Genomic DNA, 15418 nt, shown 5'->3' with positions numbered 1-15418 from the left:
ATGTAGACGCGCTTTAGTGTATAGTTATAGTTATATAACCTGTGACACTTAATTAGAAGGGAGGGAGTATGATTTTGGATGGAAATCCTAGGATATCTTGCTCGAGTGTAGTGCTTCTTTTAACAGTAGGTCTTGTATTGTCATGAGATTGAGAGCGTTGCGTTGACATGTAAAATTGAAAATGAATACGTACATAGTACTCTTTCTATTACACTGCACTGCTCTTCCACTGGCACAGCACTATCAGGTCACGTCTGCTACACGTCTCGTCCAATAGATGATGCTGCAGGGAGTACGCAGTCCATCTTTGTACCGTGGCACATAAATAAAAGTACAAAGCTCCAACCACGGAAATACAAAGGATCACAACCTGGTACTAGTGCAATCTGCAATGTAGGGCAGGATGACACTGATACATGTGCGATTGATTCATGGATACATGTGAATTTTTCACCACCTTGATTTGCTTCATGTAAACTGCGAACTTAAAATTACATATACGGATTATCAGCAACCATAATCAGGAACATCACGAAGATGGGTTTTTTTTGTCAGGTAAACACGCACGGGTCTGTCACGGTGACGCCGGCCAGTCGAACCCAGCGTAGCTCTCGCTGAACCCGCCGCCGTAGAACCTGACCTCCAGGTTCTCGATCCCCTGCCCGTCATCCCACACGGCCTCCTCGTCGTCGTCGTCGTCATCGCTGCCGACGACGGCGTAGTACTCATCGTCGTCCATGAGCTCCCACGAGTACACGTCATCATCGTCCTCGTCGTCGGAGCACTCCTCCCAGTAGCTGTTCTCGAAGCAGTCGTCCACCCCGGGCCCGAGGAAGCTGAGCCCGGGGCGCCGCTCCTGCAGGAACCTCTCGTCGACGGCCCAGCAGCCGCGGAGGTCGACGAACTCCAGGTCGCGGCACCGGGCGAGCACCTCCAGGATGGCCTCCGTGGTGACGAGCATGTACCCGACCTCGAGGTGGCGGAGCCGCGGCATGGTGCGCGCGATGGCGCGGGCCTCGTCGTGCTGGTGGCAGGCGTTGCGGCCGGCCACGTCGATCGGGTGCATCACGCGGCGGAGCCCCACGAGGCTCCGGCAGTGGCTGCCGAACGCCTCCAGCGCGCGCGCGCCGATCTTGGTGCAGCTACTGATGTCCAGGAACGTCAGGTTCGGCAGCCTCGGCGCCACGGTCTCCACGACGGCGTCGCTGATCTCGCTCCGTGGGATCTCCAGCGTCCTCAGAGCCCGCGCGCTGGCGAATCAAAAGAACAATTCGTAATTTCCAACCTGATCATCACATAATTAACAGACTAATCGATCAAGAAAATGCTTACTGGTCGCCGACGAAGGAGAAGAGGGGATCGCAGGGGAGGCCGGAGACGCTGAGGCGGCGGCAGGAGCCGGAGCTGCGGCGGAGGAGCATCTCCACCATGCGGACGAGCTGCTCCGGCTGGCTCTGCCGCTGCTGGCTCCAGTCCTCGATGTCGATCTGCTGCCAGCAGTACGGGCCGGCCACCACACGCCCCCACGACTTGCACACTCGCGGCACCACCGTCAGCACCTCCTGCAGCGGCAGGTTGCGGAACACGAGCCCCAGCGCGTCGGGCAGCAGCTCCTCCCAGCACCGGTACTCGCTGCCGCCGCACTCTCCCATGGCCCAACCTGCCGCCAGAGAACAATACCTTGAGTACTTCCAAATACCAAGATCAATTGCAGCAATTCGAACTGAAAAATGGAAGGGGGTCATACAAATTCACAAACTAAAAGTTATCTGTTCTCAGCAGAACTGCGGCAAGGAGTTAGACCACAATCCCATACAACAGAAGCAAAAAGCTCATAAGAAAATCGAAGGACCAAGCATACAACTTTTACATCCCAAGAACCATGAAAGAACACAGAGAGGCAGAATTTCTTGCTCCAAACCAAGAACCAAAAGCTTCCGTTTCTACTTCACTGAAGTGGGGGTTCTTACCTTGTAGATCACTCAAGAGTGAGAGGAGCAGCTAAAAGCGGCAGCCTCTTCAGAGCAGATGGCCAGTGTGACACTGTGAGCAAACCCAAATGAGGAAGCCTATCCAAGAACCAAGCAAGGAGAGTAAGATATAAGCTGCGTCCCAAAAGTTGGCGATAGAGAGGGCTTAATTAAGCACTGACTGGTAGCTAGGGACTCCAATCAGAGAGTACCAGGAAGAGCAAGGCACAGATCTAAAAAGAAGGTCGCTTGCAGAGCTGTATAAGAGGTTAGGGACAGTGTGTGTGTGTATGTATGACAATTTGGCGCCTATCTATGTACCACAATTCCGCAGTCCACACGCAATCTGGATATTATGTGGGAAAGAACACTGAAAGCCTCCACCTTTTAAAAATTGCTCCAACTGAAAATAGATAAGGACATGGAGGATATGTGTTATTTTCCTAGATGAATTTGCAAGAAACAGTTGTGGGAGCGAGGTTGTGCTGTATGGCCTGCAGATTTACCAAATTGGTAGATGGTGGAGAAGATGGCCCGAGTTCCAATTTGGATCTTCACGAGGGAACAACTGGTGAAGCGGAGAGAGAGAGAGAGAGTCTGAGAGGTGATACTGCAGGAAGGGAAGAGCTGCTGACGGTACTCCGCAATTGACTGATGAAGACAGTTAGGGATTATTATCATTTTCTCTACTCCCGTGGCTCTAGGATAAACAAAGTCACCGTCGGCGGATCGCTGTTGACGGCTATACGTCGTACTGCTGGAAATTGATTCTTTTGATTAAATATTTGATTGCAAAGTAAAAAATTATCCCTGATGAGCTGAAAGCACAACAAGCTTTGCTAATCATCAGAACAGCAGTCCTGATTCCACTGCGGCCTGGGAATTTAATATGTATTCATATGTCCATGGGAAATTTTACAAAATATGATTAAATTGCACAAGGAGGACCGCCCTGTGACCAAATGTACTAGTGAAATATCAAGATCCAAATAGGGTTGCTACAAAAATAGCCGCTAATGTGAGCAGAAGTCATCGATGGTTGATGAAAAACACCTCTATTGTTGTTTCTCTCCTTGTGGCAGTCCAGTCGCGATAACCTGTTGTGTCGGCTGCGTCTAACAATAAGCATATAGATAAGATCTTGAATCCAGTTATGCATATCACTCTAGAGCTACATGAGTTGTCTGGAGATTCATCTGTGGTGCCCGAGCTTACGGAGTTGGAAGGTAATGTGGTTATGCCCCGTTCCATCAAGAAAGTGAGGTCCGACTCGCACGAGATCTTGGTTGCTCAGGCACTTGGCTTTGTATGTCGATGTTGTAGTCTCTCTCTCTCGCCTGAGTTCAACAGGCATGTGGTTCATTTTGGTGATGGAGTTGTTAACCCAGGATTGTTGGGAACGTTGTCCGAAGAGAAATGTTAAGAGCCAAAAGGGTTGCTACAAAAATAGTTGCTAATCTGAGCAGAAGTTATCGTTGATTGAGGAAGAACAACTCTATTGTTGTTTTTCTTCTTGTGGTAGTCCAGTCGCCGCAACCTGTTATGTCGGTTGTTTATGTGGGTGGGCATATAGATAGAATATTGGCTCCGATTCTGCAGATCACACTAGAGCAACATGAGTTGTGTGGAGATTTATCTGTGGTGCATGAGCTCCTGGAGTTGTGTGGTGATGTGAGTGAGGTCCGACTCGGACGAGATCTCGGTTGTGTTAGTCTCCCTCCCTCCCTCCCCCTCTCTCTCTCTCTCCCTCTCTCTCTCTCTCTCTCTCTCTCTCTCTCTCTCTCTCTCTCTCTCTCTCTCTCTCTCTCTCCCTCCCTCCCTCCCTCCCTCCCTCCCTCCCTCCCTCCCTCCCTCCAAAGTCCGACATGCATGCGTTTTCTTTTGGTGATGGGGTCGCTAAGTCGGGACTATTGCCAACGTTGTCCGAAGCTTCTCGCCACTTGGTTGCTACATACCATGTATCCGTAATTAATTGATGGGCGCCCCTCCAATGTCTCGTTCGTGTCGCCTTGTGGTCCCTTGTGTTGGCTGTAGTGGGTGTGGTCCTATTGTTTGGGCCTTTGCTAGGCTTGACTGCGGTTTGTGTGGACTTGACCCTCTTGTTATAGGTTTTCGCTCGATTTTCTCCTAAAAATTAGACACTTTCTTCTTAATCAATATATGAGAGAAAACTTTTACCTCCGTTGAAAAAATAATAACCGCTATTTTATAGGACGTCTAGTCTCTGGCTCTCCGCTGGCATGTTTTACCATTTTGCAACAATCAACAGGTACAAAAATTTCACATTACATGTTTGTTCGTACAGAAAAATATTTTATTAAAAATTGATACTTCATCCGATTTAAATTAATTGATTCAACTTTATTTAGATATAGATGTATAAGCGTGTTTGTTAACTAGATACATCCGTGTCTAGATAAAGTTAAGTCAATTAGTACGTGTCTAGATAAAGTTAAGTCAATTAGTACGAGCCAGAGGAAGTAACTTTACTAGTTTTCAACAAGTGACTGTATTCTCCTAAGTCGTTTTCTTCTATTTAAGTTGTCCCATTCAGGATTTTACCTTAGGCATCCAGGATCTAGAGTTTCTCTATCATGTCAATGTCTTTATGGTAAACTTTCTAAACAGGCAGATGAATAGCCATTCACAGCCTTCTTAATCGTTTGCGTGAAGACCAATGAGCGCCGTGTTGCAGCAGTTCGGCAGGGGCTTGACGATACGATGCCGGCGATGTAACGTGCAACTAATCGTGCAGGTGGCTTCATTTCATAAATAAATGCAGCAGATGTACGCATACCATGGATGTACGTATGGTACCATTGTTATCCTTCAAGCCAATGCATCAGCGTTTCTTCCAGCAAACTGGCAATTATGGATGTGGATACTGTGTGTTCTGCAAAAACCCAACAGATCTATGTAGGTACAAGCTAACTGAATAGACTTTTCCTTGCAAAAAGAAAAGAAGAAAACAAGACAATTTGTTAAGCTCTGCTAAGGCAGTACAATGGGTTTTGGACGCATTCCATCTACGTTCTTGATATTTTTTATGCGCATACCGTAATGTAGTATTTCCCAGTATTTGGTGCTCACCAAAATTACTCAGAGTATATGCAGTCTGATCCAGGCGAGTCTAGAAAATTATATTGTGGGGCAAAAGTGCCGAGTTGCAAAATTTGGAGAAACCATTTTGTATTTAAAGCAAGTTTCAGGAGGATCAAATTTAACAATGTAAGAGTATCCATGACAGGGCACTTATCTAGAGGCGCCAAGATTTTCATTCTGGCTGATAAGTAGTTGCACCGTCAAATCCCACATTGACCCAAAAAAGTTGCGTCGGGTTTTTGCGGCCCAGCGAGACGACACAAATAGACCGGCGCAGACTGATCTAGGCCCAAATTTGGGCTGGAAATACGACAGCGCGGCTGCGCCGAGGACCGTCCACATCTGACTAGGCGTCGGTCCTTTTTAATGTCGACCACCGACATCCACACACTTGTCAGTCCATTCCACTTCCAGCTGCCCTCATTACCCTACAACCGGCACCAACAATGGCCAAGTGCTCCTGACCATGGAAGAAGGGTGGTCGCAATAACCATGAGGCTGGGTCCTCGTTGGGCCACTACCGTCACAGATCGCCACCGCCTCAGCCCATGTGGAACCACCTTTACGTCACTGTGGACTTGGCCCACACACCTCTGGGAGGAGAAAAGGACAATGCCATAGCCTAATGTGAATCTCCGCGATGGATGGCACCTCAACCGTGCAAGGGTCTCGGCGCCACCTATGCCACGTGAAGGGTGGGGGCGCCATCGTGAGATCAACACCGGAAGGTGCTTCTCCCACCCGATCTGCGGCATGACCGCACCTATGACCCCGACTCGGACATGTGGGACATGTTTCTAGAATGGAAGCACGACACGCAGCGCCACACCTAGTTCATAGGCGACACGCCAGCCCCTGAGGAGGAGAATGAGGACGACGAGGACTCATGACACGACAAGGAGCGGGAGGAGGACATCCGCGACGACAGATATGACTACACGATCCTCCTCGCGTATGGCATGGAGCTGGAGGCGGCGACCGTCAAGCAGGATGAGGCCCGCCGCCTGAGCTAGACGATAAGGAAGCCCTCAATCTCGTCCTTTTGCAGTCCGAGCTGAATTAGTTCGGATGGTGAAATGGGCTTATGGCGACCACGGGGAGGTCGTGCTAGAGCAGCAGCGGCCTGCCACGCCACCGTTAACTCCATCTCGCCAGTTGGCCCTAGTCTATTCATGGTCGTCGCAGGCATGACCTTGGTGGCAAGAACCAGTGTCTGTGCCACCGATCGATGTACTAGTCATTGGCGCCTGAGCCTCCACGGCTGCGCAAACCCTAGCTAGGATTTTAGTATAGTTTTTTTTAAGTTTTTTCCTCCTTTTTTGGCCCTATGTAAATTATGTTTAATATGAAATATTAATGACAAAAAGAAAAACGACTTGCCACTGGTTCACCTCCTGTCCTAAATGGGCCAGCGAAGGACAATACCGTATTTTCTATCCGTGAGTTATTCCAAAAGGACCAAAATAAACATATTTGATGTCTGAAATCGGTCGATTCCTTGAAGATACCTAACATCTCAGTTTCCGCTCAGGAAAATTCTATCCCCTACGTGCTCCAAAGGGTACTCGGTGGGAAAGCACGACGCTACAACTTTGAACTTGCAGGCCGGGGATTGAACAGGGAGAGCACGGGTGCTTCAATGTTCGTTGACGTACGAACCTATGAACTGGCGTGCATGTGATGATGTACGTGAACGCGTCCTCATGCTGTTGATTTCGCGCGTACGTTCGTGGAGACGCATGCATGCAAACGTCAATCTATGCTAGGAGTTGAATTACGGGGTCCGCCGCACCGTGCCCCTGTCGGCCGGCCGCACATCGGAGTGCCCTACACCTTGTGGATCGTAATCGATCAGCAAGTTGCTACCCGGCAACCAGTGCTCTTGGCTCGTGAGACATCATGTGTGTCTCATATTTCAAGACCACGGTTTTGCATGAGCACGAGGGTGCATCTGTGCAACAATGTCCTACGACGTACTAGTTGTCAGCATTCGTAGAAAGACACGAGTTCACATCCACTGATACCTCCTCGGTTTGGAAATAAGTGCCGCAGATTTATTTAGTTAGATTCAGGTAACTTGGATAAGTTACCTTGAGAAATATATTGTGGCACCAGACCAGAGTATGGTCGAATCAGCTTAAATGCAACGACCGCTCCGCTGGCTTCGTCTATGTCTCTGTGACGTGGAGGCGCCAACCACCAGTACCTTATTTACCATATATAATTCATTTCTCTACGCAGTAAATCTTAAAATTTTGCTACTACTGCACCCACCCAAAGCTCCGCATGGAAAATAATATGCTAACCAAATATTAATTCAGAGTACAATCTAAAAATTAACCGCAAGTTGCTTTGTTGAATATAAATATACTGCATATCCTCCTTTCATCAGTTTGGATTTTTGAAAAACTTAGCTAGGGCATCGATCTTATATGGTATTAGAGCTAGAAGGTCTCAAGTTTGAGATCCTGCTCACGCGTGCAGTATTAAGAAACAAAGAAAAAAAGATCCTATGATCTTCACTGCATGCATGCTAAGAACTGAAATAGCTAGACGGGTTGAAAATGTTAAATCATAAATATAATGCATAGCTTCCTTCCATCAGTTCAGATTTTTAAAAGCTTGGCTAATCCACCAGCCTTATATATGCTTGAGCTTCAGACTTCAGTACGTGACGGTGAAGAGCTACCATAAGGAAAAGAGAAGTACTTACCATATACTAGAAAATATCACCGGAAATAGCCATGCACCAGGCCATATTTGTACGTATACTATAGTTGGAGTAGTGGGCATGGTACGTACGTAGAGCTGGGTGTTTCATGTTAAAGAAAGTACTGCCATGGTATGCTCTACGGAGTATACATGGTATATATAAAAGTACTTCGTACCCTGAAACGTAACAAAAATTGGTCGTATCGAACCGCATGCATGACCGAGACGAGACGGCATCGCAAGCTTGGATCCATTCGTGCTTGCAGGTGGTCCTCTTCACAGATCGCCGCCTACATGCTCGATCGCTTTCTCTTTCGGCTCCAGCTACGTGCATCTTGGAGAAAAGGGACGGGTTTTTTTTTGACCCACAATGTCCTCCTTGATAGTACATACTTGTGGACCTGACTGGCATGGACAAAATGATTACCGGTTTAGCGTGCACGCACAAGCATGCATATGTACGTAAGCTGTAGCTTCCAACTGCACACGTACGTAAGCACAGTGACGCTGCCGGTCTTTCAATAATTTCATATATCATCATTCAGGTCCTTAAAAAGCATCTCCGGTCGCGTCCCCCAAACCGTCCCTAAACGGCGTCGGATCGATCGTTTGGGGGACGTGTTTTGTTCGTGCCGCGTTTGGGGGACGTCGCTTCCTAGTCGCGTCCCCCAAACGCCGTCCCCAATGAGGAATTCAAATAGTTTGCATTCAAAAGAGATCGTTCCCGCCGAAATTGTCGCGATCAGAGTAGCGGCGATCAAAGTACTGGGCGCGCGATCATATTACATGCCAGCGATTGAATTAAAAGAAGGGGTTGTTGTAGGGCGATGCCGACACCGACACCGACGGCGCATCCTGAGTCGACGTAGGCCCATCGTTCATGATGAACTCGTCGTGATCTGCCCGGTGTACATGCTCCGTCGCCGACGTCGAGGCAGAGGCCGACGCAAGTGTACTAGCGGATGCGTCTGCCGGCTCTTGCTCCGGGGTTGGGGCCGCTGCCGCTGCAGCTGCCTCGGACTCCGCCTCGGCCGTCGCTATTTTGGCTTCAATGTCGTCGAGGATCTGGCCTTTGAAGAATTTGTGCGCCGCCCGCGTCCGGGGAGACATTTCTTCTGTTGACGCTCTCAGCAGGGACATGTCGTCCCTCCGTTTCTTCAGCTTCATCTTCTCCTCTTGCCTCTTGAGCAGCGCCGCCCACCTTTCCTCGGCCTTTTTGTCGCGGGAGGCGCGATTTGGCGGGAGCGGCGGACGAATTTTCTCTGTGCCGCTGACGGGTTGGCCTCGCGTCGCTTCGCCTCGCTTTTCGGTGTGTTCGGCGTCCCCGGAGCGTCCCCTGTGGAGCGAGGACGGGCTCGGGGCGCCGGACACCGTATCGGGCCGCGCCGGACAAAGAGGCTTTGGGGGACGCGGATGAGAATTCCGGCGCGCCCCAAATCCCTTTAGGGGACGGTTTGGGGAACGCGACTGAAGATGCTCTAATGCACGTGTTTCACAAAAAAAAAGACCGAGTACACATAGCCAACCAGAACTCAGACACAAATGCACCGACATAAAGCGAGGGCCAACACAAAAACCAAGTAAAAAACAAGACATAAACGAAAGCTAAATCGTTTTTCATGCTCGAAAGAAACTCTATTTGAACAAAAGGGCTGCACACTTGTACTCCGTCCTCAAAAAGTTTGACTTAAGTTACAAGTAGAAGTATAGTATTTATTTGAGGATGGAGGAAATGGAGTAGCTAGCTAGCGCTGGAGTAGGCATCACATGCTCTAAGGGCATCTACAATGGAGACGCTTGTTTAGAGGCGTCAGGATTTTCCACCAGCCGCTCGACAGTTGCAGTGTGTAATCCCGGTTAATGAGCGCTTATTTTCAAGCATCGCTGCAAAACTTTGCGCCGGCGCTTGGTCAGTTTTGGGTTTGTGCGGCATAGAAAACGGACTGGATTGGTTGGTGAAATAAGAGTCTGGAGTTTATTGTCGTTGGAGATCATGTCTTATGCACAAACGCTAGGATTAATTTTCGGATACTTTTTTCACTTAAGCGCCTGACTAGGCGCCTACCATTGAAGATGCCCTAAGCCGGTGAGTATAGCAGACATACCATATGGTTGGTGATCATCTTGATCTTTTGGTGCATTTGGAGTTCTTGACCGAAAATGACGTTGTCTTCGTTGGCGCCTTGGTTTTGACATGACGGATCATTGATGGAATGGAGCAAGAGTCGATGTTGGCCAATGTATGAGAGCGAGTTTCCTTCTTGGAGAGATGTTCACTGATGCCATGATGGTGTCAACGGGGTGTCGATCAGGAGAATAGTCCGCTACAATGGAGTCACGGACAATATCTGAGTGAGAACGTGTTGTCAATGTCAGCATTGTTTTTCTCAGTGATTTTTATGACAATAAAATGAACATAGATAGAATAAATTATGGGGTTGTCACCTTAGCACCAAAAGGTGATGTGTTGGAAATTCTTGTTAATAGAGTCGTGGATAATGAACTCCTTAGCGGTTTATCTGATTGTCACTTGGTGGAGCAGGGCTTCTCGATTTTCCAGTACGCAGATGATACTATCTTGCTTTTCCAGGATGATTTAGAACAGGCTAGGAATTTGAAATTCATACTTCATCGCTTTAAACAAATGTGAGGCTTAAAAAGAAATTCCATAAAAGCTAAGTATATTGCCATGGAGAAGCAAAAGAGAGAAGTGAACAATTTGAGGAAATTCTAACTTGTAAAGTATGCACACTTCCATTCAAAGATTTGGGACTCCCTGTAAATGAAAAAAGACTCAAAGAATTGACTGGAATCCTACTGGAGAAAAATTGGAGAAGAAACTAGGATTTTACTATGGGAAAAATCTAAATATCAGTGGAAGAACACTGCTTATTAACACTTCACTGTCCAGTATCTTATTGCACATGTTTTCTTTCTATAGGATCCCCGTTGGGAATAGGAGAATATGATGCAACCAAATCTGGTTTCCTGTGGAGTGGGCAGAAGGACAAGAAAAGATACCACTTAGTGAAATGGAGAATGGTTTGTTTACCAAAAGACAATGGGGTAGGGGTTATTTAGAAGTCATGGATATTGCATTGTTATCAAAGTGGTTGCAGAAAATTTTCAATGGGAAGGGATAGTGGCAAACTATATTACAGTTTTTTTCGAGGAATACTACTTTGGGCCAATGTGTTCAGAAGAGTGGTGATTCCCACTTCTGGCAAGGGCTTATGGAAGTAAAACATTTGTTCTTATCTTGTCGTAGATTTGAAGTCGAATATGGAGGGAAAACACGATTCTAGGAGGATAGGCGGGTCACTGATGATTGCTTGGCCACACGATTCCACTGGATATACTTAAACATAACATAACTATGAAAAGGGCTTTTGCCGTGACTTGAGATCCTTGAATTTCAGGAGAACTCTAGTTGAGGTAAGAGTAAGACTCACGGAATGGAAAAAACACTGAGCAGTGTGTAAACGTTTCTCTGACAATGGATGAAGACAAACTAATTTGGTTGCTATCCTCCACTAAATTTTTTTATGTCGAATCTTTCTACGTTGCTATGCAAAACTATGGAGCAATGCCTTTCAAACTTATGTGGAAGAACAAAATTCCATTTTGGGTTCGATTTTTCCTGTGACTGATCCCGAAAAAGAGTATTCTGACTAGAGATATATTGTTGAAAAGAAGCGGCATTTGCACTAAAACTTGCTTGTTTTGCGGGCAGGGTGAAAGCATAACCCATATTTTCTTCTTATGCCTCCCCTCCTTTTTTTGATAATGGGCGCTTTAATACTTATGAGAAGCAATTACACCCGACTTCTGCATAGCTCAGATGCACACAACCGTTCAAACGTCTCAATAGTCTGGAGTGAAAAAATAAAAAAGGTGAATTACATATCAGACATGAGCAACTGTAAGATGCCTAAGGTGAAGGCGAAGGCCTGATACGTCTCAAACGTATCTATAATTTCTTATGTTCCATGCTACTTTTATGATGATACTCACATGTTTTATACACATTATATGTCATATTTATGCATTTTCCGGCACTAACCTATTAACGAGATGCCGAAGAGCCGATTGCTCGTTTTCTCGCTGTTTTTGGTTTTAGAAATCCTAGTAAGGAAATATTCTCGGAATTGGACGAAATCAACGCCCAGGGTCCTATTTTTGCACGAAGCTTCCAGAAGACCGAGGGGGAAACGAAGTGGGGCCACGAGGCGGCCAGATGATAGGGCGGCGCGGCCTGGCCCCTGGCCGCGCGGCCCTGCCATCTGGGCCCCTCGTGACGCCCCTTGACCTACCTCTTCGCCTACTTAAGCCTCCGTCGAAAATAGCCCCAGTACCGAGAGCCACGATACGGAAAACCTTCCAGAGACGTCGCCGCCGCCAATCCCATCTCGGGGGATTCAGGAGATCGCCTCCGGCACCCTGCCGGAGAGGGGAATCATCTCCCGGAGGACTCTACACCGCCATGGTCGCCTCCGGATTGATGTGTGAGTAGTTCACCCCTGGACTATGGGTCCATAGCAGTAGCTAGATGGTTGTCTTCTCCTCATTGTGCTATCATTGTCTGATCTTGTGAGCTGCCTATCATGATCAAGATCATCTATCTGTAAAGCTACATGTGCGTTTGTTGGGATCCGATGGATAGAGAATACTATGTTATGTTGATTATCAATCTATTGTCATATGTGTTGTTTATGATCTTGCATGCTCTCCGTTATTAGTAGAGGCTCTGGCCAAGTTTTTACTCTTAACTCCAAGAGGGAGTATTTATGCTCGATAGTGGGTTCATGCCTCCATTAAATCTGGGACGGTGATAGAAAGTTCTAAGGTTGTGGATGTGCTGTTGCCACTAGGGATAAAACATTGATGCTATGTCCGAGGATGTAGTTATTGATTACATTACGCACCATACTTAATGCAATTGTCTGTTGTTTACAACTTAATACCGGAAGGGGTTCGGATGATAACCTGAAAGTGGACTTTTTAGGCATAGATGCATGCTGGATAGCGGTCTATGTACTTTGTCGTAATGCCCAATTGAATCTCACAATACTCATCATGTCATGTATGTGCATTGTCATGCCCTCTCTATTTGTCAATTGCCCAACTGTAATTTGTTTACCCAATATGCTATTTCTTATGGGAGAGACACCTCTAGTGAAATGTGGACCCCGGTCCATTCTTTTACATCGAATACAATCTACTGCAATACTCGTTTTATCGTTCTCTGCAAACAATCATCATCCACACTATACATCTAATCCTTTGTTACAGCAAGCCGGTGAGATTGACAACCTCACTGTTTCGTTGGGGCAAAGTACTTTGGTTGTGTTGTGCAGGTTCCACGTTGGCGCCGGAACCCCTGGTGTTGAGCCGCACTACATCTCGCCGCCATCAACCTTCAACGTGCTTCTTGGCTCCTACTGGTTCGATAACCTTGGTTTCTTTCTGAGGGAAAACTTGCTGCTGTGCGCATCACACCTTCCTCTTGGGGTTCCCAACGGACGTGTGTCTACACGCCATCAAGCATATTTTATGTCGCCGTTGCCGGGGACATCAAGACACGCTGCAAGGGGAGTCTTCACAATCCAATCTCTTTACTTTGTTTTTGTCTTGCTTTACTTTATTTACTACTTTGTTTGCTGCACTAAAACAAAACACAAAAAAAATTAGTTGCTAGTTTTACTTTATTTACTATCTTATTTGCCATATCAAAAACACAAAAAAAATTAGTTACTTGCATTTACTTTATCTAGTTTACTTTATTTACTCTTGCTAAAATAAGTAATCCTGAAGTTGAAGTTCGTTCGTTTAAACAACAAGGTGGAGAAAGTTTTAAAGATGCTTGGTATAGGATTAGTGATGCTCATCATAGGTGCACTAAGAAACACTCTACTATTATCCTACTTAGGAATTTTTATGTTGGTATATCTAGTTGGAATAGGTATGTTCTTGATACTCTTTCGGGGGGTAATTTCCTAGGTACTCCTGCTTTAGAAGCTAGTTGCATCATTGAGAGTCTAGTTGGAATACCACCTGTTAATGAAACTAAAAGCGAAATCTCTCTTGAGGATGTTATGAAAAAATTGGAAACCATAGAGAAAAATTTTCCAAGTGTTGAAACTAAATTGGAAATGTTACTTGATAAAACTGATGAACTTGATAAATCCTTAGAAGGAATTTATGAAAGAATTAGTGTTCTAGTAACTTGTGTTGTCCAAGATAATCAAATAAATAGGATTGGAGAACTTGAAGAAGCTATGGGAACCTTGGGTTCAACTTTTTCTTCTCTTAAGTATAAGGAGAAAGCTTATGTGGGTAAGGAACAAAAGTTTATGTATGTCTCTAAGGTGCCTAAACCAAAAAAATATTACTATAGGCCTAAAATTGACAAAGCCCTTAGTACCACTACAGATGGGGGAGCTAACGATATCAATGCTTCGTCTCTTGATAATACTTGATACACACTTTCTGCGCCTAGCTGAAAGGCGTTAAAGAAAAGCGCTTATGGGAGACAACCCATGTTTTTACTACAGTACTTTTATTTTGTATTTGAATCTTGGAAGTTTTTACTACTGTAGCAACCTCTCCTTATCTTAGTTTTATTGCATTGTTGTGCCAAGTAAAGTCTCTAATAGAAGTATGATACTAGATTTGGATTACTGCGCAGAAATAGATTTCTTTGCTGTCAAGAATTTGGGTCTAATTCTCTGTAGGTAACTCAGAAAATTATGCCAATTTACGTGAGTGATCCTCAGATATGTACGCAACTTTCATTAGTTTTAAGTTTTCTCATCTGACCAAGTCTGGTGCCTGTTAAAAATACGTCTTTACGAACTGTTCTGTTTTGACAGATTCTGCCTTTTATTTCGCATTGCCTGTTTTGTCATGCTTGATGGATTTTTCGATTCCATTGACTTTAAGTAGCTTTGTGCAATGTCCAGAAGTATAAAGAATGATTGTGTCACCTCTGAATATGTGAATTTTGATTGTGCACTAACCCCCTAATGAGTTTGTTTCGAGTTTGGTGTGGAGGAAGTTTTCAAGGGTCAAGAGAGGAGGATGATACAACATGATCAAGGAGAGTGAAAGCTCTAAGCTTGGGGATGCCCCGGTGGTTCACCCCTGCATATATCAAGAAGACTCAAGCGTCTAAGCTTGGGGATGCCCAAGGCATCCCCTTCTTCATCGACAACATTATCGGGTTCCTCCCCTGAAACTATATTTTTATTCCGTCACATCTTATGTACTTTGCTTGGAGCGTCTGTTTGTTTTTGTTTTTGTTTTGTTTGAATAAAATAGATCCTAGCATTCATTGTGTGGGAGAGAGACACGCTCCGCTGTTGCATATGGACAAATATGTCCTTAGCTTTACTCATAGTATTCATGGCGAAAGTTTCTTCTTCGTTAAATTGTTATATGGTTGGAATTGGAAAATGATATATGTGGTAATCGGTATAATATCTTGAATAATGTGATACCTGGCAATTGTTGTGCTCATGTTTAAGCTCTTGCATCATATACTTTGCACCTATTAATGAAGAAATACATAGAGCTTGCTAAAATCTGATTTGCATGTTTGGTTTCTCTAAGGTCTAGATAATTTCTAGTATTGA

The 15418-nt window shown here is 45.7% G+C and overlaps 1 protein-coding gene across 3 annotated transcripts; it reads right to left on the bottom strand.

Annotated features, from left to right (window-relative positions):
* Positions 1 to 354: 354 nt before the first annotated feature.
* LOC124688427 (F-box protein FBW2-like) lies at positions 355 to 2427 on the bottom strand. Of its 3 annotated transcripts, XM_047222110.1 has the most exons (4): positions 2153 to 2427; positions 1971 to 2069; positions 1333 to 1660; positions 355 to 1250 (listed from the first exon to the last, which is right to left on the bottom strand). In XM_047222110.1, the coding sequence occupies exons 3-4, from the start codon at positions 1650 to 1652 to the stop codon at positions 575 to 577; spliced, it is 996 nt and encodes a 331-aa protein (XP_047078066.1). In that variant the 5' UTR covers positions 1653 to 1660; positions 1971 to 2069; positions 2153 to 2427; the 3' UTR covers positions 355 to 574. The 3 variants fall into 3 exon arrangements, with proteins under 3 accessions (XP_047078066.1, XP_047078065.1, XP_047078064.1); XM_047222109.1 differs by having other exon boundaries at positions 1971 to 2427; XM_047222108.1 differs by lacking the exons at positions 1971 to 2069; positions 2153 to 2427 and having other exon boundaries at positions 1333 to 1908.
* Positions 2428 to 15418: the final 12991 nt, after the last annotated feature.

Source organism: Lolium rigidum, chromosome 2 (genome assembly GCF_022539505.1).
Source record: "Lolium rigidum isolate FL_2022 chromosome 2, APGP_CSIRO_Lrig_0.1, whole genome shotgun sequence".
NCBI classification, from domain to species: Eukaryota; Viridiplantae; Streptophyta; class Magnoliopsida; order Poales; family Poaceae; genus Lolium; species Lolium rigidum.
This window is presented reverse-complemented; position numbering and strand designations above follow the sequence as displayed.